The sequence below is a fragment of the Siniperca chuatsi genome, linkage group LG23, assembly GCF_020085105.1.
Source record: "Siniperca chuatsi isolate FFG_IHB_CAS linkage group LG23, ASM2008510v1, whole genome shotgun sequence".
Classification (NCBI taxonomy): Eukaryota; Metazoa; Chordata; class Actinopteri; order Centrarchiformes; family Sinipercidae; genus Siniperca; species Siniperca chuatsi.
The window spans coordinates 11,311,771-11,335,274 of record NC_058064.1 but is presented as its reverse complement, the minus strand read 5'-3'; the positions used below and the strand labels follow the sequence as shown (position 1 = coordinate 11,335,274).

Below are 23,504 nucleotides of genomic sequence, written 5' to 3'. Positions count from 1 at the left end.
GCAAACTTCCTTTCCATTAAGCTAATTAGATTAGATACCAGACAGGCTTTCTGCTAAAGCTAAAAACCATCAGACACACAACATCGTCTGCTCAGTGGCATCACATAAAACGCACACACATGAACCTAAGATGCCAGCGTTGCTGTGCCAACCCCCTGTCACTGTTAACCCTCGCTCTTTCTGTCTTCATCTCTCTATCAGCGTTCCCATCTCTTCCTATCTGTCTCATATTCATCACATTTTCAATTATTCATCAGATCATTCCAATTTATCCTCATTGTTATTTCACTGCACAGGAAGACAGATAGATAATCAAGAAAGAAACGGAGGAAGAGAGTAGATAAACGAGATGAAATGCAGAGACCAAAAAAGATAGAAGGGGCGGAAGAGGAGTCTGAGAAGGAAGCTTAAAAGATAAACCCACTGCTCTAATGTGACTCCAGGATGTATTAAGTGATGAGCTTTTCTGCTCACTGCAGTCATTTGGCTTAATTAGTTCTCCTCGTTAAACTTAGTGTGTATTTATTCTCTTCCTCCGCAGGTTCGGCGTTTGCCAAGGCCAAACCAGAGAGTCCGTGGACGTCACTGACCAGGAAAGGCATCGTCAGAGTCGTCTTCTTCCCGTTCTTTTATCGCTGGTGGATCCAGGTCACCTCCAGAGCCATTTACCTCTTACTGCTGGCTCTCTATCTGCTGCAAGGTGAGTGTAGTAGTGGAAATATAAAATTTCTATGACTATGCACCAAAATCTGTTTATTAAATATCAGAAATAGGTCATACAGTCACTCTTCATTTCATTTTATATCTACAATCCCTAGTTTTAATAGTCTAACTGATTTGATCTGGTATCTAGGCTGAATATTATAAAGAGTACGGTCTAGACCTGCTCTATAGGAAAAGTGCAATGAGATAACTTCTGTTATGAATTGGTCTATATAAATAAAATTGAATTGATCCTCAGCGAATGTTTAAATCTTCTACCAATAACTGACTTAACAAGATGTCCAACAGCTGACACTGTGCGTCTATTCTGCTGTTTTTCTTAAAATACACATGCAGCCCACAATATCTTGTGAGCATTGAGAACTCCCGGGTTGCACCCACAGAGCAGCACACACTTGCTGCACAAACACTTTCAAGACCACTGAACAGTGTTTTCCACCCCCTACATCATGATGCCCTTTTCAGCTCTGACGAAAACAGACTCTCTCTCTAACCCCCCGCCCTTCCTGCTCACTTCCCCCCACATACTGCGTAAAAACACACACATCTTCTCTTTGATTTAACACTAGGCAACTTAAAGTTTCATCAAGTGATTTTTGAAACGCAAACCTGAGATACTGTTACCTTGTTAATTTGCTGTGGCTAACATGTTAGCAAACAGCTGCTTAGTTACACATCTGACTTTCTTTGTCATAGAAGGATGGTAGTTATATACACATCCCATGTAGGTGCAAGACTATTGGAAATCCACATCAATGAAAAGGGTAACAAATGCACACTGACTCGAAACCACAAATTTATTTAAATCCCAGTTGGATCTTCGTCAAGTAAAAAAAAAAAAAGAGGTCTCAAAGCTGCAGAGTTTAGTGTTAATTGCTTCTCTCTCTCCGGCAGTGGCGGCAGCAGTCCTGTATGTGATCATCCCTCAGCCTCATGGGATACCAACCACCGAGGTGTTTGGAGCCATATGGCTCATGTTGCTGCTGGGCACCGTCCACTGTCAGATCGTCTCCACCAGGACCCCGAAACCTGCCTCCAGCAGCGGGGGAAAGAGACGCAGGTAACAACGGGGAAAAGAAAAGAGGGAAATACTATGTACATGTTCCCCATTCAGAAAAGAATGGGGAAATAATACAGAAAGAGAGATAAAGCAAAGGGCAGAAGAAGGGAAGGTGGACATGAGGACATTATGGAAGAGGGGGAGGAAAGGAGCCAATAAAAATGAGATTATGGTTAGAGAAGCGAAGAAAAGGAGGGACAACATGGGTGCAGGAGAGAGTGAGGAAAAGATTAATCAAACCATTAAAATATCAGAGGACACTGCACCCAAAAAGTCCCTCTGGGGAAAAAGGGAGACACTGAAAGAGATAAACAATGGCAATAACAAGCACGAGACGGAGAAAGAAAGTTGTGGAAACAAATGAATGAATACATCTTTTGTTGCTGGATTGCATTTGTCCTCACTGTTCACTTTTGACCAAGTTCTCAGTCTGCTTCTTTCACTAAAAATCAAACTAAACAGAAGCACGTTTATCATGGAGATATTTTCCACAAGTTTCTGTCAACATCAGCACCAATCAGACTCTCTTCTCAGCTTTGTGACTTTAATTTAGTATCATTTTAATCTTTCTAAACTGTAATTTTGCTGTTTGTACTTCAAAGGATCTTGTATGGGCAAGAATTTCAACCAGCACTTGAAAAAAAGCCTTTGTATTGTATCTAGATTACATGCTTACCACATGCCAGGCAGAAAATGAGGCGTTTTCATCCCTATAAAGGGGTTTTTGTTTTTGGAGACAAGTCGTTTGATTGATGAGTTCCCTAAATTGGCGTGTTTATCTTAAAGGAAATCTCTCCATGATAAATCTAATGTCACTGGTTAAAGACAAATGGGATTCATTGTGTGAAAGTAGCTTGCTTTATTTGGTGTGTTTTGTAGTTTTTAGACTTGCAGTTTGTGATTTTCTCTCTGTTGGTTTAAAGCTTGTCAGTGTGCGGCTACTGTTTCTGGTTCAAAATGATGTTTGATGAAGACAATTTTCAGATTCTCTGGAAGAAAATTGGACCATGCCACAGTTTTGGAAAGGGGTTTTAGGAGGTTTTTGAGTGTGGGGGAAGAGGTAATGGTGTCCTTCATTGAATCAACCTCGGTTTCCTTTCACTTCAAGGACAATTAAGGAAAAATTATGAAAAGGCTAGAATTATTTTTACACAATGAAGATTCTGTTCCTCTGTACGTTTCTCTGTATCTGTCTCTCTCTTTTCCTCATCCAAGTCTTATAGACATTTCATCTCATAGACAAAAAGATACATCAGTTTCTAGTGCAGGAGAGAGTCTGCTTAGAATCTGCTGGCCAAATTTCACGTGTCATTTTTAAAAAGGGAAATCTTAGTGATATGTGGTCACCTGCGTGCATGCCTTGAGGTCACAAACCAAATTTAGTTGTAATAGTAGCAGGAATTTGTTTTACATAGATGATGTAGATGAAAGCCTTTTATGAGCATCCTGTTTATCCAGTGTTTTAATTTGAAAACCAAAAGTCCAGTCCTTCACCTCTCCTCTATCCTTTATTACTAACCTAATCTATAAGGAGCAATTCTGCAAAATCTAACTTTTACATTAATATTCTGCAAAAGTAGACATTGAACAAAATATTTTTCACCAAAAAGGATATACGTTGACATGTGATGCCTCTTAATCTAAATCTGGGATGTTTTTTCTTTGAGCTTTTGTCCCTTGTTTACCAGATAAGGTTTTAAAGCCCTTTTATTAAGTGTCATAATCTGTTTTTCATTATTTTATATCGTTGATATGAATACAGGACAATTATCATCCATGAAAATCTCTTTTAGTCTCCTCTGATCATTTCCTTTTGATACTGGAACGCTGTTGCATTTAAGTTTAACATTTTTATAAAAATATCTACTTTTGCAGAATAACAACCTAAAAGAGGATGTTGGCAGAATTTGCCTTTTAACTGTCTCAGGCTCTGTGTCCAGCGGGTGCCTGAGTTTTGGGTACCAGTGCTGCCTCAGTGCTTTGCTCTTTGAAACTCTAGTTTCTGTAAAAGTTCAAATCTTTTTTTTACTGGTAGCATCTGATTCAAAATGTACTATTACAATGTAAAAAAAAAACAGCCAGGTTCCCGGTGGACACACTGCTGTAGTTTCAAGTCTTCCTAGTCTCCAGGTCCGCTCTAAGTCTCTCTCCACCCCTCTATTCTTTCCAAACTGAAGGAAGTTGAGGAAGGCATCTCAGATGGAGGTGCATAGGGAAGGCGACGGGTCTAGCACTACCGATAACACACAGGAGGGGGCGCCACACTCCCACTCAGCCAGCACCACATACAGCCTGGGCGCTCTCTTCCAAGATTTCTGGCATGATATCTGTAAAGCTGGGTGTGTATTTTCGTTTCCCATCTTCTTAAAAAGAGATGATGTACAAAGACAGGGGCTTGGGTTCAGTTCATAAATGATCCAAAGTTATAGTTTTTTATGCTAAAATCAGTAAATTCCCCATGGGAATTTCATCAAATTTTTTACATTTTGTCTTATAAGATTATTACACAAGTTATATGTCCAACCAACAAACATACGTCAAAAACTGGATCCCAGTCTCGACTCTTCAGCTGCAACGTCACTTCCTCTCCTGTCTCACTTTTATCTTCCCAGAAAATGATGGGAAAATGATTCTCATAAATTAACGGAATATGTGACATTTGGTCTTTGGCACCACAGGGTTCAGTGAGGAACGGAGGGATTTTGCAGCTGATTTTGATGTGCATGACTTGCTGATCAAGCTTTTCAAAAGAAGCATGGGGCGTTGTTCTTGGCTGGGAAAAAAATTCTACCAATAAATCAACTATCTGAAAGTTTCTCAAGCTAAATTTTTTACCCAATTAAACGTCTATAATTAGAACTGTCTCAGACTGCTGCTTCTCCCTAAGCTTCTACTTTGACCAGCTTTCAGCAGACTGCAACAGTGTGGAACGTTTGAGCGCTAAATAACTCTTGATTTGAATACCTCATCTATTGATTATCTGCCACGCTCACTTCAGCACTCAGTGCAAGACACTGCCACCACTGTCAGTTCATTTTTCTCAGTGATCCATTCATTAATCTTCTGATTTACTCACTTGTTTAACTTTATTTAGAATTCCTATTTGTGAGGAAGACTTAGATTACCAGTCACACTAGGTTTAGGTTGCTATAGTTACAATACTTAATGCTCAGTGCTGTTCTCCCTAATCCATTCATTTATTAACTTATTCAGCGTTTTACTTGAATGGTTAGTAAAGCAGCAGCTCACGTTTTATGCAACATTTTCTCTCCAATATTGGTGTTCATTTAGTATGAACGTTCCACAGTGTTGTTGAATGCATCCTGTTAGTGTGATTTATTGCACTGCACGTCTGCTACTGAGACTGAACTTACTTACATTACTGGTAAACTCACTGCCCTGCTGTGTGTTTATCTAAATATCTGTCTGTCTCGCTCTGTCCATCTATATATGTCCATCTTTTTCTATCGATCTCTCTTGCTCTCCCCTTCTGGCTTTTTCTTCTACCCATCTTCCCTCCTTTTCTTCCTTTGCCGCCTCCTTCAGATCTAAGAAGTCCAAGCTGTCCATTGACAAGTCGACTGAGACGGACAACGGCTACGTGTCGCTGGACGGCCGGGTGACCAATCGCAGCAGCGAGGAGGGGCTTCAGCTCCACGAGCAGCGATGTGATTTGCTAAACAGGGCTGACGAGGTGTGCTGGAACTCCCACGTCCAGCCCGCACACACTCACACACACACACCCCGCAGCACGGGACTGATGCTGGCAAGCGGCAATAAGGTGATCCATCAAACCACAGACAGAAGTCTGTCTGTTTGACTATTAACTGATTTATCAAAATAGTTGTTGATAGATTAATTGCACTAAACAGACCCACTAAATGTCTGTCTCTCCGGGATTTGGCTTACGTGTGGGTGTTTTGTGTCATTTAGGAGCCAGCGTCAGATGAGGCATCCAGTGAGGAGGACGCTGAAGCATCCTACAGCTCCCTCCGCAGGGGAGTTGAAAGAATGAACAGTGACTGTACGCTCAGAAACCGCAAGAATACACACCACTACAAGAAACACTACGCTGTGGAGGTAAACACACACACAGATAAGGTAACATGTTAACCTTTCAAATCAATTTATTTCAGAAAAATGAAAGCAGGATATAGATGTAATTTCATATTTTTCACAAAATAACAATCCTCCCTTCTGTCTATCAGGACGTCCCCAAGTCCGGCACCAGCTGCAGCTCCAGATGTTCCAGTCTGAGGACTCAGGACTCTGAGAGCACTCGACACGAGTCCGAGACAGAGGACCTGATGTGGGAGGATTTCCTGCACTGTGCAGAGTGCAGATCATCCTGCACCTCCGAGACGGGTCAGAAGAAAAGATTAGATTTCAACAGAACCAAACTTTGCAGCTAAAAAAAAATATTTGACTGGTTTAAAAGCCTTCTGATGCTAAAGTCATTTTAACGTGCTGTGCCTGTTCATACATAATCTGTGGGTTTTTGTATTGAAACTAATACTCCTTTTCTTTACAGAGGGAGAAGGAGGAGGGACGCCTGTCTGTCCCCCTGCTAAAAAGGAATACAGAGACGACCCTTTCCATCAGGTCTGTGAACTCTTACATGTGATTGGGGCTTTATACTGAACCTCTCTATTTAAAACCCGGCATTTAAATTACTATATTCAATTTATAGTTGGTGAAGAGTAAATGCTGTTGAAAAGTTTCACTTTTCAACCCAAATGTCTTCTGACCTGCAAATCACCGAGAGATTTGATTGCTTGATGGGTTTTTCTTTCTTTCCCCAAAGTCCCATTTGAGTAGTACTACTGGGCAGAGTGGTTACAGTAAATAGACAGGTCCCTAATAATGTGGATGTTGTGGTTTCTATGTTTTTCCCCTCAGGGTCACGTTCCCTGGCTGCACAGCTCCAACCCCGGTCTGGAGAGAGTGAGCGCCATAGTGTGGGAGGGAAACGAGTGTAAGAAGGCCGACATGTCCGTCCTGGAGATCAGCGGCATGATCATGAACAAAGTGAGTTACTAAAGGAATACATACTTTTCACGTTTTACCTACCTACATGTCTGAGAAGGATTAAAAAAAAAAAACTTAATGATGTAACCACACTACTTTTTTCTGTTTCTCTGCTTCTCTACACAGGTGAATCTTTACACTCCTGGTATTGGTTACCAGGTGTTAGGGAACCTGGTTTCCGTGACACTCGGCCTCACACCTTTTGCGTACAGGTACTGCTGGCGTAACATCTCTCTTCAAAGATTCAAGATATCTGCTTTTCATCTCTAATCAGATTAAAATAACATTGGGGGGGAAGAATACTAAAATTTTAATGTTGGCTGTGTTTTACTTCCTACAGGCTGGCTCAGTACCGTGACCTGGATCAGCTGACCACGCTCTCAGCCAATGAGCTGCTGTTGGTGGCGCTGGGAGGCGGTTCTGGATCAGATGCCTTAGTGATCACCATGGTGACACTCAGCTTCCTGGTGCGCGTTTGCCTTATATGGCTCTTCTTCTTCCTGCTCAGCGTAGCAGAGAGGACCTACAAACAGGTGAGACAGAGTCTGAATTAGTGCTTTTAATGAAAGTTAGTTGGATACTCAACAGTGTGAATCTCTGCAGTATTAAACTCTCATGGGGGAGATTTAGCTATTAAGGTTCATGTGTGTGTTTCAGAGGCTACTGTTTGCCAAGCTGTTCGGTCACCTGACTTCAGCCCGCAGAGCCAGGAAGTCTGAAGTGCCCCATTTTAGACTGAAGAAAGTTCAGAATATCAAGATGTGGCTGTCATTACGCTCCTACCTCAAGGTACCTCACTGATGATATTCACACCCTTTTTAAAAATGCACTATAGCTGTTCTTATCAGTGCTATAAGTTCAGTTTTTCTCTTTTGACTGTTCATTTTGCAATTAATTGAATATAACTGGGAAAAATTAGCATCCATGTTAAACGCTTTTTCAACATCTATATTTACGAATGTACCTGGTAATTTGGGAGTTTCACATTCACAGCTATAATGAATGAAATGTATAGACACAAACACTGAGTGAAACTCCCCCATTTGTAGAGACGGGGTCCTCAGCGTTCAGTGGATGTGATCGTGTCGTCTGCCTTCCTGCTCACTCTGTCTGTCGTCTTCATCTGCTGTGCCCAGGTAATGTCTGAGTGTGTCAAGCTGGATTTATAGTTGTGAGACTTCAACTTGCTTAATGTGGTCTTCACTATAAATCAGATATTTTCAAATTATAGTGGCTTTAAGTTCATCAGAAAGATTGCATAAAAAGACAACGAATACTAAAAGAAATAAATAATAAAAAATAATGTACTCACTTCTCTTCCTCCAGTTGCTCCACGTCCATGAAACGTTCCTGGAGTGTCACTACAACTGGGAGCTGGTGATCTGGTGCTCCAGTCTGTCTCTGTTCCTGCTCAGGTTCGTCACTCTGGGCTCCGAGACCAGCAAGAAGTACAGCAACACCTCCATACTGCTCACTGAACAGGTACACACACAGAAAATACATGTACAACCACACAGCAGAAATGTCTTCAGACACCGACATTGATCCATTGTGTGTTTCACAGATCAACCTGTATCTGAAGATGGAGAAGAAGCCAAACAAGAAAGAGGAGCTGACGCTGGTTAACAACGTCTTAAAACTGGCTACCAAACTACTCAAGGTACTGTCTGTCTCTTTTAAAACTAATTGTTTCTTTAATCATCAGGATTCTTTACACTCTGACATTTAGTTAAGGCAGAGCACCCTGTTTGTTCTAATACAGACAGACAGTCTTTTTATGAACTTTTAAATATTTCTTGTAATCTAAACTACTGTGTATCCCTCTCTCTCTCCAGGAGTTAGACACTCCTTTCAGGTTGTATGGTTTGACTATGAACCCTCTGCTCTACAACATCACCCAGGTGGTCATCCTGTCTGCCGTGTCAGGAGTCATATCTGACTTATTAGGATTTAACCTGAAGGTACGTGTGTGTGACCGAGAGGTGTACGGGTTTTATTTTGCTGTTCTACATGTCTTCATTAGATTGAAGGGCTAGTTAAAGTAAATGTTTTGGGGTTAAATAGTTTCTGCCAGGTCAGACGCAGCAAAATCCCTGTGCTTGTCCTCGGAGACAGGTGCTGACTGAAGACCAATCTGTATCTCCCGTGGAGCAGTTTACACTGCAACAAAGTAGGGTTAAATAAAATTAGATGGTGCGACAGCTTCTCTCCCTCAAGGTCAGCAGCACAAATCAATCCACTGATTGCAGTAATTCCACTGAAATTGTGGCAAAATAAATTCACATCACTGGAAGATTAGCTTGCAGGCGGAGAAGTAAATCTACACGAATGTTTTGCATCAAGCTCAACACTGGTGACCTTTGAAGGAACAGAGAGCCAGAAAATTCAAATCAGAGGAAGCTTGATTGTTTTTAGCTGTGTTTCACCATTATTCTATAACCCTGCTGAGTATAAACTGTTCTGCATGATAAAAATAATTGCGATATTTTGACATATTACGATATGATTCACGATTAGTGGGAATGATGAATTTTCATTTTCACTGAAAATTTGTTGGGGTCTGTACCAAACAAACATGTTGTCACTACGCAACTTCAGTATAATGCTGTTTTGTCAAAATTTGACCTTTATCAAAAAATTGCAGCTTCTGTTATTTGGATATTGCACTTGGCCATATTGCGATTTCCATTTAATTGTACAGCCCTACTTTCTGGTGTTAAGACCTTTTGGAAAAAGCAACATTTACTTAAGTACTGCCCTTAAAGTACAAGAACCTCAACTGTCTTGAAATATTTCAAACTCATGTTACTTTGTTGTATATAGTTTTTACTGCACTACATTTGACAACTATAGTTACAAGTTACTTTATTTCACACACAGGACATGTGATCAGCTCATATAATGATGCATTACTATACTCTTTATATCTCTGACTATTAAACTACTCAACATAAAAGTAGTTCAATAATTTGCTTCACCTTGACAACACGATTAGTCATTTTTCTTTTCATACTTCAGTAGAATTGTAGTGGCAGAGCTTCTTTCACTTGTTTTTACATTATGGCACATCTTCTTCCACCACTGCTGGAAAGACAACTGGCATTTAACCTAAAACTATAACTGGACACTTTACTGCAGATCAAACTTTTACACTATGTATGTTTGTATTCTTCCTGTTTGCAGCTGTGGAAGATCAAATCATGACAGTGAACGGAGAAACAGCGTTGACCTTCACTCTCACCGACTCACTGAACGTCGGTCTCGACATATCGGAGTGCTTTGACCTTCAACGTTCCCACTTTGTGCAATTCACAAACTATTTATTTACCCACTCAGTGTTTTTAACTTAGGGTTTATTTGAATTATAGTTTGTTTCATTTTTTGTGTTCTGTGACACAAAACAAAGCTATGTTACTTGTCTACAAAAAGTGTATTATAAGCATAAGTTATTATGTTTACCGTGATGGTTCTCAGCAGTTTACAAGGCAAAGTATTGCGCTGCAGATGGGGCAAAAATCATTGTCATTTGTGTTTTATTTGCTTAAACTTATTTACATGTTGAGTAAGTATAAAAACAAAACTTCAATCTGTTACGACCTTAAAACCAGTTTTAAAAATACATACATTAGTCAGTGGTTTTCTTCCGACAACAAAGAAATAGGTATATGTTGTGATCAAACTACAGTTACAAGGATACTTTATCATCTCAAATCTGGCTGTTTTGGTGCAGAAAATGGTCCACTAAATTTGGGGTAATTCCTGGTGTTTGACAGTTTTGAGTTCTCAGCAACTCACTTCCTCAAATAAAATTTACAACTAACCTCAGTTCCCTAGTCATACCAGCTCCCAGATGTAGACGCTTAAAATAAATGACATCTGTTAACAGTACCATTCTGCAGGTCAAGTTTTGAATTTGCGGACTTAACTGAGAAAATTGTTCTCGCCGGGGAGAGAGGTGAAATGCCAGACAGCATCAGCCCTGCAGAGAAACAATCATCCAGTTAACAGAACATGGAGAATAGGTGACATTTACAGGAACCTCCGTAGCCACAGGTGTGTAAAAAGCTCAATGTGGATCTCACAAAATGAAAAATGCATACATAATCGATACAGACCTGAAAAGATCCTTTTTACTGAGTTTTAATTTCATGATCTGTAGCAGTGAGTTTGACAGTATTTCAGGCAACACGTGTGTAAGGTAATAACATGTCCTCTCTGGTTCAGGACGTTTTATTACAACTTCTGTTAGCAGAGCTTGACAAAAAGTTACAGAGACTTGTAACTTTTGTGAAGTGCAGATTAGGACATCAGCCTATTCCCTGCATGTGAAACTACTTCCTAAATTAGTAAACTCTCTGCCTGATTTGTTGTAGATTTGTCTCTCAAACTGAGAATGTGTCTGAAATCACTCCTTATTTACGGTTTAGTGCACTACGTTTACTCTCCGCCATTTTGTTTCCGAGTGTGAAATGTATGCTCTATAAAGTCTCCTTAAAAAAAGTCCAACAAGGGAATGTAGTTTTTTTTAATAGATGTGAAAATTACTGTTGTGTTATTCTACAGCAGTAAATGACGAAGATTCATAAGTACTCAATATCAATTTACTGATCACTATAGAGGAAATATTGAGTATCTAGAAAATAGTGAATGAGTGAACAAGGGAGTGATTTCAGACACAGACTGAGTCTAGTCAATAATTTTAGGAAATCCCCTGCTGAATTGTTCCATTATAAATGATACAGTATAGCAACACGTTTACTATTTGTAAAGAAAAACATTGAATATTGATTAAATTTAGCTTTTTGGAGCTTTTCTGATATCGTGTTGTATCCTACATATAACAGCATGAGAGTTGAGCTCCTGAAAGTTTTTGGACAGTTTAATTGGTCAGTTTGTGTCACTCAGGATTCAACGGTTCCATCAATTCAACCAGTTTAGAAATTCAGTGTTTTTTATTATACATCAAACTCTTAATAGCTAATTAGACAGTAGATTCACGTGCATGACGTTTGACAGTGATCAAAGTGAAAGTCTGCAGGTAAAACATTTCTGAACGTGAATGAAGATATGCACTTTAAAAAAGAGGAAAAGAAGTTACATCTCATTTTAATGTCAAAATGGCAAGAGTTTTTTTTTTGTACCTCACCTGCTTCACACAGTATGTGTGTTTGCTGTTCAAGCGAATGTTAGCGCTGAGCTTAAAAGTAGTGTATTGAACATTCACATCACTCTGAAATCCTACATGGTACGCGAAGTCATCGTGCCCACAGAAACATCTTACATTTGACACAAGCTGTTGCCTCAGTTAATGAGTTAGCACTTTGCTAACTGAAACTTCATAAAAATGCGAGCATAATCATCTTCAGTTTGTTTGAGGAGGAAGACCAAAGTGCTTATTTTACTGTTTGTTTTTTGTTCGTCTCTGCTGGAAAAAGAATGTATTTGCAGCATTATGCTTTAAGACCCATTTGTAAAGGTTGTTTTCTCACGCTCGTTGGAAAGGCGAGGCACGTTTTACTGTGTTTTTAAAGGAACAAAGAAGTTTGAAATGTATGTATGAAAATGAATCTAGGTAAATGACTCGATTTGTTGTGATTCTGTTTTCAAAGAGTCTGAATATTTAGAGGGTTTTTTTTTGTGAAGTGGTCTGTCCACAAGGTCTACGTTTTTATAAGAAAAATAAAACGAAATGGATGCTGACTCAGATTCTTTTGTTGTCTCTCAATATTACACAGATGGATGACAAATTAAAGGAAAAACACGACCATACTACATAATAAAAATCAAGTAATTAACATCCTATTGTGCTTAGCAATGTAAAAAAAAATGCCAAAAGGGTCCAGTTGACAAGAGTTTGAAAGAGAAGCACTGATTCACTGTTCTTTGGACTTTACAAAAAACTGTTCAGTTTCCTTTAATTCGCCACACAACTGTATCTTCCAAAATAAGCAGAGAAGTTTAAGTAGTTTTGCTTTACACACAAGATTGGTATTACACATTTTGAGGTTTTGGGGGTACCCAGCTCTAAGATTTGTGTATTTGCATACAAAACATATGAAGAATAAAATTTTGTCATAAATTAAACAACTTTACCTAACAATATAGACAAGTCCAGCTGAGACAATTAGTTGCTGCTTTTCTTTCTAGTAATTTTAATTTATTTGTCATAATTTTGGAGGTTTGAACTGTTGGTTGGACAAAACAAACATTGTGAAAATGTCACCGTTTTACAAACCAATCAATCAAATCGATTACTCAAGAAAATAATCAGAAGATGAATCCATAATAAAAATAATTAGTTGCAGTCCGATACAAAACAGTTCAAAATGAGCTCCACCTCAACCAACTACAACAGTAAAATCCTACTTTTACATTAATGCACGAGTAATACTAATAATATTAGTATAATATATAATAGTATAACAGTTCTTGCATTGAGTACATTTTCCTGATTATACATACTTTTACTTAACATTTTCAAAGCAGGACTTGTACTTGTAACAGTAGTTTTTAAAGTGAGGTATTAATACTTTTACTGAAGTAAAGGATCTGGATGCTTCCTCCACCACTGGTCTAATTTAATGCTACCAGACATTTGAGAGTGTAATTTCTCAAAACCAAAACTATATGAATGGCTAAATACCTCGCAGGGTAAATGAAAACGTTTTTTTTTTTTGTAATTTGTGTAAACCAAACCTTTTATGTAAGGTGACATCATTAAATCATGTTGTTTTTGTACCCATTCTTAGCCTCAGATGCAGGAAACTGCATCAATTGTGAGCCGCTACAGACATGAAAGATCTACAGGCAGATTATTTGTACAGCAACCATAAAATCTGAGTCACAACATTACTCACACTATTACACATGCACTCTAAAACTATGAATTTCCCCCATAAGCAGACAGACAGCATGTGAGGCCATGGCTGCTGCCACCTAGTGGTTTTAATGTGCTAATAAATTATTTCCTTGATTTGGAATCATGTTTTTAATCAGATTATGTGTATACATTACACCTGCTGTGCAAATTCTGTAAAGCTACACAAACATCAAACAATGTTATTCTGACTTCCCACAGCAGGTGAGAGGTCAGGATAGTAATTTGATCAACACAGCTGTAAGGACAGTGGTGAAAAGTAACACTTACTCAAGTACTGTACTTGAGTACAATTTTGAGGTACTTGTACTTTACTTGAGTATTTCCATTTTATGCTATTTTCTACTTCTACTCCACTACTACATTTAGTTGCTAGTTTCTTTACAGATTTAGATTATAAATACAAAATATTAAAACATATAAAATATGATATATTAATCTAGATTAAGCCACAAAGCAGTATATAAAGTAATTTAAACTAGTCCCACTTTTACCAGCTGCAACATTAAAGTGATACCTACATTAATCTATCAATGATTATAATCCAGTAATATAATATACATTAAATGGGCCATTCTGCATTTGACTTTTTGTACTTTATTTGGATGCTAATATGGATACTTTTGTACTTTTACTTGTAACAGGCTATTTCTACACTGTGGTACCACCACTGGTCAACAAATCCCACCAAAACCAAGAATGTGTCACTCTGTTAGACTTTGACTGTCTGTGGCTCTCAGCTTTAATCCCGTTCATTCATACTGAAGACGCAAATTTTATGAAAATGGGGCACAGATGTATAGTTTCATTTTCATAAAAGTCTAAATCGACAGACAGAAAATTAATTGGCAACTATTCTGATAATCGTTTAAGTCATTTTTCATACAAAAACATTTCATGGTTCCGTATGTAAGGATTTGCTGCTTTTTCCTTGTATTTTTAATACTTATTTTATTAAACAAGTAGTTACTTTGGGCTCTGGGTAATTGTGACGGCATTTCCTGACTATTTTCACAATTTAAAAAAAACAAACAATCAATCAATCGATTACTGGAGAAAATAATCTGCAGGTTAATCTAGTTATCTAGGTTAAAACTAGTTACAAAATTATTGAATATGAGCTCCCCCTCAAATCTAAATATTATTCAGACTCTTTGAAAACAGAATCACAGCAATCGCGTCATTTACCTAGATTCATTTTCAGACGTACATTTCAAACTTCTTTGTTCCTGTAAAAACAAACACAGTAAAACGTGCCTCGCCTTTCCAACGAGCGTGAGAAAACAACCTTTCCAAATGGGTCTTAAAGCATAATGCTGCAAATACATTCTTTTTCCAGCAGAGACGAACACAAAACAAACAGTAAGATAAGCACTTTGGTCTTCCTCCTCAAACAAACTGAAGATGATTTTGCTCGCATTTTTATGAATGAATGAATGAACTCAAAATAAACTACAGTGCCTGTCCATCATAACGAAGGAACCTCACTTGTAAACCCTCGTATAAGACTAATGTAGGGCCTAATGTATGTAAAGGATTTCACTTTTTAAGCGCTTTTGCCAAGAAATCTGTTCAGCAGATCCTGAACCGGTTGTACGCTGTAAATATAGTCATTAAATGACCTACAGAAGTGAGATGTTGGTGGAAAACAGTGTGTGGGTATGTGGTCTTACCAGGGTACCAGGGATACCCGCTGTTTCCACGGCAACCGACAACCCCAAGCATGGAAACGACTTTCCACTCCGGTTCAAGGTTTATGAGTAAAATCCTTTCTTCAAAGTAGGTGAAAACCAAAACCAGAAACGCTGACTTTTCCTCAGATCCACAGGTGTTTCCAGTTCTCCTGATGGCATCTGGACCCCAACCCAACCCAACCACTCCTCATCCAGCCCAGCCAATGAATGAAGAGCATCTGAGGTGACGTATGAGCAAACTGTGAGATCTCCACACCTTACTGGTGTTAATGAAAAGTGTACATGTTGCTCAATCACATCAAGAAAAGGATTCAAATCTATAAAAATTTAACTTTTCAACATCATTTAGCCATTGTAACAGTCGGCTAAATGTCTTTTCTGCTGTAGTCAGCTGCTCCAACAAACTGACACTTCCTCAGGCCTCTGCTACGTGAAATCAGTTTTACTAGCCTAAATCTCCCTGCACATTTAAATTGGCCTAATACATCAATTTATATACATAAAAAAGCAACCAAGATTCTGACACCTGTAATGGAAATAAATGCAAATGCTGCTTTTTTGGTGTGTTTTTTTTTTTTTAGCAGATGCTTGACAATTATTGAACTTATAATAAAAGGAATAATGTACAGGCGACTTACATCTTTTATACCATGTACTTTTATGTCATGGTTCAGTGTTCAGTGCACATACTAACCACTAATAAGACAAAGTGACAGATTCAAAAAACCTTTTTTTTATTAGAACAATACAGCAGCTATAAAGGTCTATTGCAATCAAACACTCCCATCAGAACGGAACGTGTGCTTCAACAGACAATATGCGCTCCCCAAGAGAAATAAATTAATATAAACTAGATGAAATAAAAACAGAAAAGAAAAGAAAACTGAAAGAAGAGATGCTGATTACTCTGACAGTTATTCAACTTCCTGTTCAGAAAAAAAGCAGCCATCAAATAGAAACTTGCAAACCTACATTTCAAACGATAGACATACAGTTTATGATAAGCTCAGAATAGTGTTTCCATTGTGCAGGTGCGAGGTTTTGGTATCGCCAGAAAATATATTTATAAAGTCGTTTTAATCTCCAAGTGAAGTCTCAATATCTGTCCTTAAAGTAGTTAACTTCATCAGATCTTTAGAGGAGACTTCTGCCCTCACCTCACATGGTCTCTGGCCAAATGAGAGAAACCAGTGATAAATAAGAGAAAAGAAAAAAAAGTTGAAATTAAAGCTTGCAATAATAATAATAATCATATGCAAAACAGCAGTGGATATTAATTAAAATGCAATCCAATCAAAAAGGGAAAAAAACACATTTTCAGACAGAGTATGTGTGGAGGTGAAACTTATCAAGTGTCACAGAGGAGGAGGAGGAGTACAGTGAACTGCATCTGTACTGTAATAATACTGCAGTTTTACCAAAATGATATATACGACTCTGGGGCCATTGTTTATAAAAAAATATCTTTAAGTTATCCAAACAAATCTTTTAAGGGCATGTCATAGGAAAGAATTAACTTATATCGGTGAGGTGGAAATTCGTTTTAGATAAGTCACAGTTTACAGTAAAAAGATACATGAAAAATGGCTACATATCAAGATGATTCTTTTATAGATCATAGTTTAGACTTTAGATTCGGTTCCAAGCACGAGAACGTTTTATTCATGAGGCCCCAGGTCTGATTTGAGATCAGTGCTCAGGTTCAACACAAAAGTAACAAACAAAAAACTAGCTGAGAGGCGGGACAGTCGTTCTGCTGCGTCCTCGTTTAGATTTCAAGGTTTTTATGTCAGAAAAGTTTATTTGATAAGATTCAGATGTTGTGCCATATATCTCCTCCTCGCCTCCACTGCTTTCATCCTTGCATATACAGACTACATAAAGTTGTTTGAAGCGCCTCCCTCCAATCGCAGTATTGTATTATTCTCTCCATTGCACCTCACTGCTAGAGCACCTCTCCTCCTCATCTTCAACTGATTTATCATCTAACATATTTATTTATTCTTGCCGTCATATTATAACTTTTTTTAAATTCTTTTTTCATATATGTTTCATACAAATCTATAACCCAAAATTTAGAAATCTTATTTACATGGAAAAGGTTAACCCCCTGCCCGCCCCAGTTCCCAACACCTCTGCCTGCTACTTTCACAATCATGGAAGAAATTCATTTCCCACGCCATTCTTTTTCTTTTTTTTTTCGTTTTTGAATGCTCTAAAGTGTGACTTGGAAAACAGTATTCAGCAAAAAAACACTGCAAAATGTTTTTTTAAGCCACAATTATGCTTCCTTTTTCGAATCAAACCATTCAACTCTTAAATGTCAGAACTCAACACAGAAGAAAATGTAGGATTATTGGAGGGAGGTTTTGAATGCCTCGCCCCCTCCCAAACAAACGGAGATACTTCCTGGAAAGAGCAGAGTGTCAAAACTGGTTTATAAAACACGCCATCTTGGAAGTGTTTTTATAGTCGAAGCAACACAGCCAGAAGAGGTGGGGATGGACAGACAGACAAAGAGAACAAAAACCCTCGTCAGTCAGTTTTACTAGCGCCCCCTGGGAGGCCATCCTGTGTATTGCGCACACAGACACACACACCAGACAAGCCACTTTGGTCTTCAGTCTGGGGGGAGAGCATGTGTGTGTATGTTTTGAGGAGCATGTGTGTGTGTGTGTGTGTGTGTGTGTGTGTGTGTGTGTGTGTGTGTGTGTCATTCTGTGCATAACAGAACCAGTGCCTCCCCGCAAAATGTGTGTGAGTGAATGAGTGAGTCAGTGTGTGTGTGTTAGAGAGTGCCGTCCTCTGCGCAGCCCGCTCCCGCCGTGTAGCGAAACTCCTGCAGGTTGGAGACGCCGTGGAAATGAACGAAAGCCCCGGCGACCACCAAGATGTGGAACAACTGGTGGGAGTGGAACTAGAGAAAGAGACCGAGAGAGAAAAAGAGTGGATTAAATGTGTGTGAGAGAGAAACAGAGTAACATAAAGGGAGAAAAACGTGAAGAAGAAAGTGCTCCTGCTTCGGGAATGAACAGGGGATAATGGCTTCTGCTTTGAGAATGCATCCCCTAATATTTTGTAACGTCAGCAACTGTGTGTGTGTGTGTGTGTGCGTGTGTGTTTGTTAGTCACTTACCCAGATGTCACACTTGCCAGGGAAGAACCTCTCGGGGATGCGAGCGGCGTATAGACAGGCTCCGGTGATGTAGAGTGTCGCCATGAGCAACAGCCAGCCCATCTGACCCATGGTGGTGGCTTTGATCAGACCCTCGCTGAAGACAAAGTGCAGGGTGGGAACCACGCCGCTCAGACCCAGACCCACAAACACTCCTAAACACAGACAGACAGGGAGAGAGATTGTGAATACTTAAACCTGCTTTAACAGGTAGCAAGCAAGCTATTAACACAACACTGACTTATTAACACATTATAAAGTTATAGCAAAGTTGTTAGCGAACAATTGCCTACTTACACATCCAGCAGACACGGAGCAACATTAGCATCTACTCCAAGTCATGCATCTGGCCACTTGGTGAATGTAAGTCTAATATTCACTCTCCTTTTTGCTCTGTTTTTGGTCTCCACCAACTCCTGAGGAAACTATCTGGTTCTTAAGCAGCTAAATGCTCCACTATGTTCACCAGCTAGTCGCTAACTGTGTCTGTCTGTGCTTTGGTGCTGAGCAGGTAGTGTACAGTAGTGTTTTTAGAGCTTTTTGCTGAAAACAGCTGTGGTGAGAGTGAACCGAAAGAGTAAAGTTGCGAGCTGAAAACCAAAACAATATGCTGAAAAATGCTGAAATGCACCGTTAGTGCAGAGGGGAACTGTAGAACGTGATGATTGTTTGTGGGTTTATCACAACGAGCGACTCCATTCACATTACACATGGTAATCTGATCCACTGCTAACATAAAATATTGTTTAGAGCAGCTTTAAAGAACACAATAAAGATAAATGTATCATGTCACTATCTCACTCTACCTGCTCTGACTCCTCTGTACTGCGGCGTCGCGAAGAAGTCACACTGGGAGACGGTGATGGCGGACAAACCCAGTATGCACACCACTATCAGGTAGATGAAGCAGGGCTGAGGGGAGCAGTAGAAGGAGTAGTACAACCAGGGGACGAACGAGCCCATGATCAGGAAGGCGATCCCACTGTAGTCCAACCTAGACACAGGGAAACACAGAGTGGAAGATTACAGACACAGTAAACATGCGGAATGAGACTTCATAATCATGATGTGCATTGGCTTTACTTTTTTAAAAATTATTTTTTTTTTTTTTTAGCTTTAAGGACATTTTTCTACTCTAGAATCTTAGATAGTGAAATCTGTGAGTTTACAGCATGTGCATCTTACTTGGAGAAGACTCTGGAGACGCCCTCAGAGTGGCAGTACACTGTGTGGAAGAGCCAGGAGAAGGAGAGGCAGAGGATGGCTCCCAGGAAAAACATCCCGATCACCACCTTCTCCTGGACCGGAGCCACGAATGACATGTTGGGCCTGAACATGTACATGAGACCCAGAAAGAGGAAAAACAAACAGCCTGCAGACAGAAAAAGAGAGATGGAAGAGTGAGACTTAAATGTTAATCAAGATAAATAACTCCCCCACAAATTTTAAATGCTGAGGTACAGAAGTATATTACATTACTTGTTTCTTCAAACCAAACAGACCAAAACAAGATAATCAGCATCAATAGTATTCACTAGTCACACCATCTCACTCAAAGCACAAAGGCATTTAGGTGCAGGATCTCTGTTTAACCACTAGGGGGGAGCAGCTTCACACAGTTGTTTCTAACAGAAGACGCTTAACTGCCTGTTCAGCAGTCACAGAAGAAAAAAGGATGCTTTGGCTTAAACAAAGTGGTTTAAAGCCGTTTGTTGTTTCTACAAAGTTGAAAGGTTTAAACACAAATACATCTAATTCTAAGGCGCTCACCCAAAATCCAAAATAACGCCCTGGAATTTGATGGATTTGAGGACTTTGTTTTCTTACACAAAACCGCAGCTCAACTCAAAAAACAACTTCTTTAATTTCTTCTCTCTTTCGTTCTTTCATTAGTCTTGTATTTCTCCTACTAAACATCCCTGTCCCCTGTCCCCAGTCCTGGCTGTAATGTGGTGTGTGCGCTCTTGTTCATCTGTTGTTTCAGTTTGTAAACCAGTTTACAACATTTTAGTGAAGTGAGGTTAAACTTGCTTCAAGATTAGGATTTAAGGTTAGAATAAAGATTAGGTTTACTTGAATGGGTTAAGGCACTGATGAGTGCATTGATGTTTGTTAAGATCTGGGTTATAAGAACGTCAATGAGTGTGTACTACCTAGCAGATGTGTCCAGATGTTTCCAGTCTCTGTGTGGATTCTGAAGATGCTCTTGAAGCAGGCGCGAAACGAAGGCATGGGTGGCCTGTGGCCGTGAAGCAGGAAGTCGTTGTCCTTCAGCCAATCGGGGAGCACGTCGTGAGGTATGACGCGCCACCGGCCTTCCCACACCTGATTGGTTAATAAAAGGACACAGATAGAAACATCATATTTAAGTTTAGGAAAAACAACCTGAAGGCTGGTGTGAATGGAAAATGTTAATCAAATTTAAATGTCTTTTATGAGAAGCAGCTGGTTGTTTACTGAATGTGAAATTGGATGAGTGTGTGTTTGTGTGTAAGAGGGGAGTACTGTATGCGATCACGAATGTGTATAGTGTAGGTGTCAGTGTCAAATGGGGTCAAGTGATGAAAATAAATAAACTGAAGTCTGATATGGCAAACACCCCTGATTCATTCCCTAATTTACAACCTGCTGGTTGAAATTTCAGCAGACTCTCAGCGTGTGTGTGTGTGTGTGTGTGTGTGTGTGTGTGTGTGAGAGAGAGAGAGAGAAAGAGTGTGAATTTTAGTCCAAGCAGGTGTACTGAGCTAATATGAGTCCAGCAGTATCATCTTAAAAGCAGACACTCTTAACTCTTAATGTCGGCCTACTGCATTTTCATTTCAAAATAATAATAAATAATAATGACACATAGTTGATTAGGAAAACCCTTACAGCACATAAACTGGCTTCTCAGAATTTGCTGTGAAATCCATCAAACCATAACCATGTTCTGAAAGTTTCTGGTAAAGTTAATGGCAGAGGAAGAAACCAATAATGTGCTGTTTTGCAAATTAACTTTGCACTCTCAAACTACAATGTAAAACACTTTTATCACTAGGAAACTGGTTGGTTTCTGCAAGCGACTGCCATGTATTTTGGACATTTTCCAGTTTGGCTTGTGCCCAGAAACATGTTCTGTTAAAGAGATATAAAGTAGAACATAAAAAAAATAAAACCCAAGCATATTAAGTTTGTTCAGGACACAAAACTCTGTTTTTATGGTTTTATTGGTTTCTTTTACTATGTGGTTTTATTGAGTGTTGTTGTTAAAACACCTCAGTAAAACAAACATGGCTCTTGGGAAGATTAACAAATTTAGTGGGCGGTGGAATTAAAGGTGTGGCGCTCCAAAACATCTGTATAGATAAGTTAAGAGGCAGAATGCATTAAACCATTTTAACATAACTAATATGCAACTATGTGCGTATCTAGCCTGTATGTGTGTGTTCATTACCTTGTGTACAAACTCCTCCATCCTCCCCATGGCGTGGTGAGCCTGCAGCAACGGAGTCATTCCCATGAAACCTTCATCACTGCTCTTCTCCTTCTCCTCCTCCTCCTCCTCCTCATCCTCTCCTTCTCTTCCTCTGTCACCCTCTTCATTTATTCTTTTCTCCTCACCGCGCTCTGGGACACTCTGAAAAGAAAAGAAATGGACACATTGTTAGGAGTGAGGGATTTTAGAGGACTGGTTGTTTTATGACACCTTGGACATTTTCTCTTGATTGAACAAAGAGAAAAGAGGATCTGAATTTTAACTCCTTGGGGTATTTCAGCTTCATTAGATGAATGAAGTGAAGTGTGACTGAGGGGGTGATCTTTAAATTGATCCTGCCGCAAGCACGATACCCACTTCAGAAATGTGTCTGACTTTATTGATCGTGGCTTTGCATAATCCTGCTCTCACATGCAAATGAAATTCAACATGACAAGAGAACTTCCTTCCAGGTTCATCATTCATCATTTTGTGTAACCTGCTGCGGACCAGTGATGTTCGACAAACAAACACGGATTCAACTGGGGAATATCACCATAAGTCTCGTTGTTGTTGTGTCCTGTTGAGGAATTTTGTCTTGGGCTGCAACTATGTTCTTCACACCATCTCAATGCACCATGTGATTGTAAAGAATCTGTATTTTTACGCGTAGTGAACAGGGAGATCTTTCAGCCACAGGATTCAAGTTGTTTCTTTTAAATTGCCTTTGAGCAATAAACTGGATCGGTTAATAATCATGTCACATTTATTTTAGAATTACAGCAAAGACATTGTCACTGTGACGGCGTACTGCAAGGTGTTACATTATTGAACTAAGATGCCTACAAGGTGCTCACGTTTTCCATATCAACAAATCTTCTCAGGCTTTCCATTCACATTAAAATAATTACAGAGAACATATAAAAAATGTCTTAAAGCTGTGGTTACTTGTGAACCCATGTGACTTAATATGTATTAACCTATGAGTGACTTTCCCTTCTAAGATTGTGTAATTTGAAACAGATTTAGCAACCTAACCAGCATTTCACAAGAAAATATCAATGATTACATCTCATCTCATGACCCCTCAGATTTATCGTGTAAACTCTTGGGGTAGTTCGGACTCCTGGGTTGGGAAGCACTGTCTTCACGAGTCTATATAAACAAGAACAAGTAAAAAAGTTTAATGTTAACATTTTAAGAGCAGCAGAAGGGAGTAACAAACAGTCACACACAGGCCCACACACAAAGTAGGACTGCAACTAACGATGATTTTCATTGTTGATTAATCTGTTGATTCATTTCTCAATTAATCGATTAGTTTTTTATCTATAAAATGTCAAAAAATGGTGAAATATGTGTCAAGGTTTCCCAAAGCCCAAGATGACATCCTCAAATGTCCTGTTTAGTCCACAATCCAAAGATATTCAGTGTATCGTCATGGAGGAGTAAAGAAACATAAAATATTCACATTTAAGAAGCTAGAATCAGAA

At 39.2% G+C, this 23,504-nt stretch overlaps 2 protein-coding genes and 1 long non-coding RNA gene across 10 annotated transcripts in view; 1 reads left to right on the top strand and 2 right to left on the bottom strand.

Moving 5' to 3' along the window:
- The window catches only part of LOC122870974 (protein PHTF2-like), a 46,394-nt gene extending 33,883 nt beyond the window's left edge, over positions 1–12,511 (top strand). For 5 of the 8 annotated variants that reach the window (XM_044185438.1, XM_044185437.1, XM_044185439.1 and 2 more), the window contains 16 exons: positions 542–700; positions 1,618–1,783; positions 3,961–4,122; positions 5,330–5,564; positions 5,717–5,884; positions 5,992–6,148; positions 6,315–6,385; positions 6,683–6,811; positions 6,938–7,023; positions 7,152–7,344; positions 7,469–7,600; positions 7,861–7,947; positions 8,138–8,293; positions 8,376–8,471; positions 8,647–8,772; positions 9,995–12,511. In XM_044185438.1, the coding sequence (XP_044041373.1) occupies positions 542–700; positions 1,618–1,783; positions 3,961–4,122; positions 5,330–5,564; positions 5,717–5,884; positions 5,992–6,148; positions 6,315–6,385; positions 6,683–6,811; positions 6,938–7,023; positions 7,152–7,344; positions 7,469–7,600; positions 7,861–7,947; positions 8,138–8,293; positions 8,376–8,471; positions 8,647–8,772; positions 9,995–10,015 (2,144 nt within the window). In that variant the 3' untranslated portion in view covers positions 10,016–12,511. The remainder of the gene's footprint in view (positions 1–541; positions 701–1,617; positions 1,784–3,960; positions 4,123–5,329; positions 5,565–5,716; positions 5,885–5,991; positions 6,149–6,314; positions 6,386–6,682; positions 6,812–6,937; positions 7,024–7,151; positions 7,345–7,468; positions 7,601–7,860; positions 7,948–8,137; positions 8,294–8,375; positions 8,472–8,646; positions 8,773–9,994) is intronic. The other 3 variants (XM_044185436.1, XM_044185435.1, XM_044185440.1) reach the window with 2 other exon arrangements.
- Positions 7,199–8,264, bottom strand: LOC122870977. The gene is made up of 3 exons (XR_006376751.1): positions 8,124–8,264; positions 7,917–8,014; positions 7,199–7,334 (listed from the first exon to the last, which is right to left on the bottom strand). It is a non-coding gene; the product is annotated as an uncharacterized LOC122870977 (long non-coding RNA).
- A 3,584-nt stretch (positions 12,512–16,095) lies between the features above and the next one.
- adipor2 (adiponectin receptor 2) overlaps positions 16,096–23,504 on the bottom strand; it is a 31,914-nt gene continuing 24,505 nt past the window's right edge. The window contains exons 3-8 of the mRNA XM_044185424.1: positions 21,991–22,173; positions 20,711–20,882; positions 19,743–19,929; positions 19,364–19,551; positions 18,519–18,712; positions 16,096–18,299 (exon numbers count right to left, since the gene is read on the bottom strand). Coding sequence (XP_044041359.1) covers positions 18,171–18,299; positions 18,519–18,712; positions 19,364–19,551; positions 19,743–19,929; positions 20,711–20,882; positions 21,991–22,173 — 1,053 coding nt within the window. The 3' untranslated portion in view covers positions 16,096–18,170. The remainder of the gene's footprint in view (positions 18,300–18,518; positions 18,713–19,363; positions 19,552–19,742; positions 19,930–20,710; positions 20,883–21,990; positions 22,174–23,504) is intronic.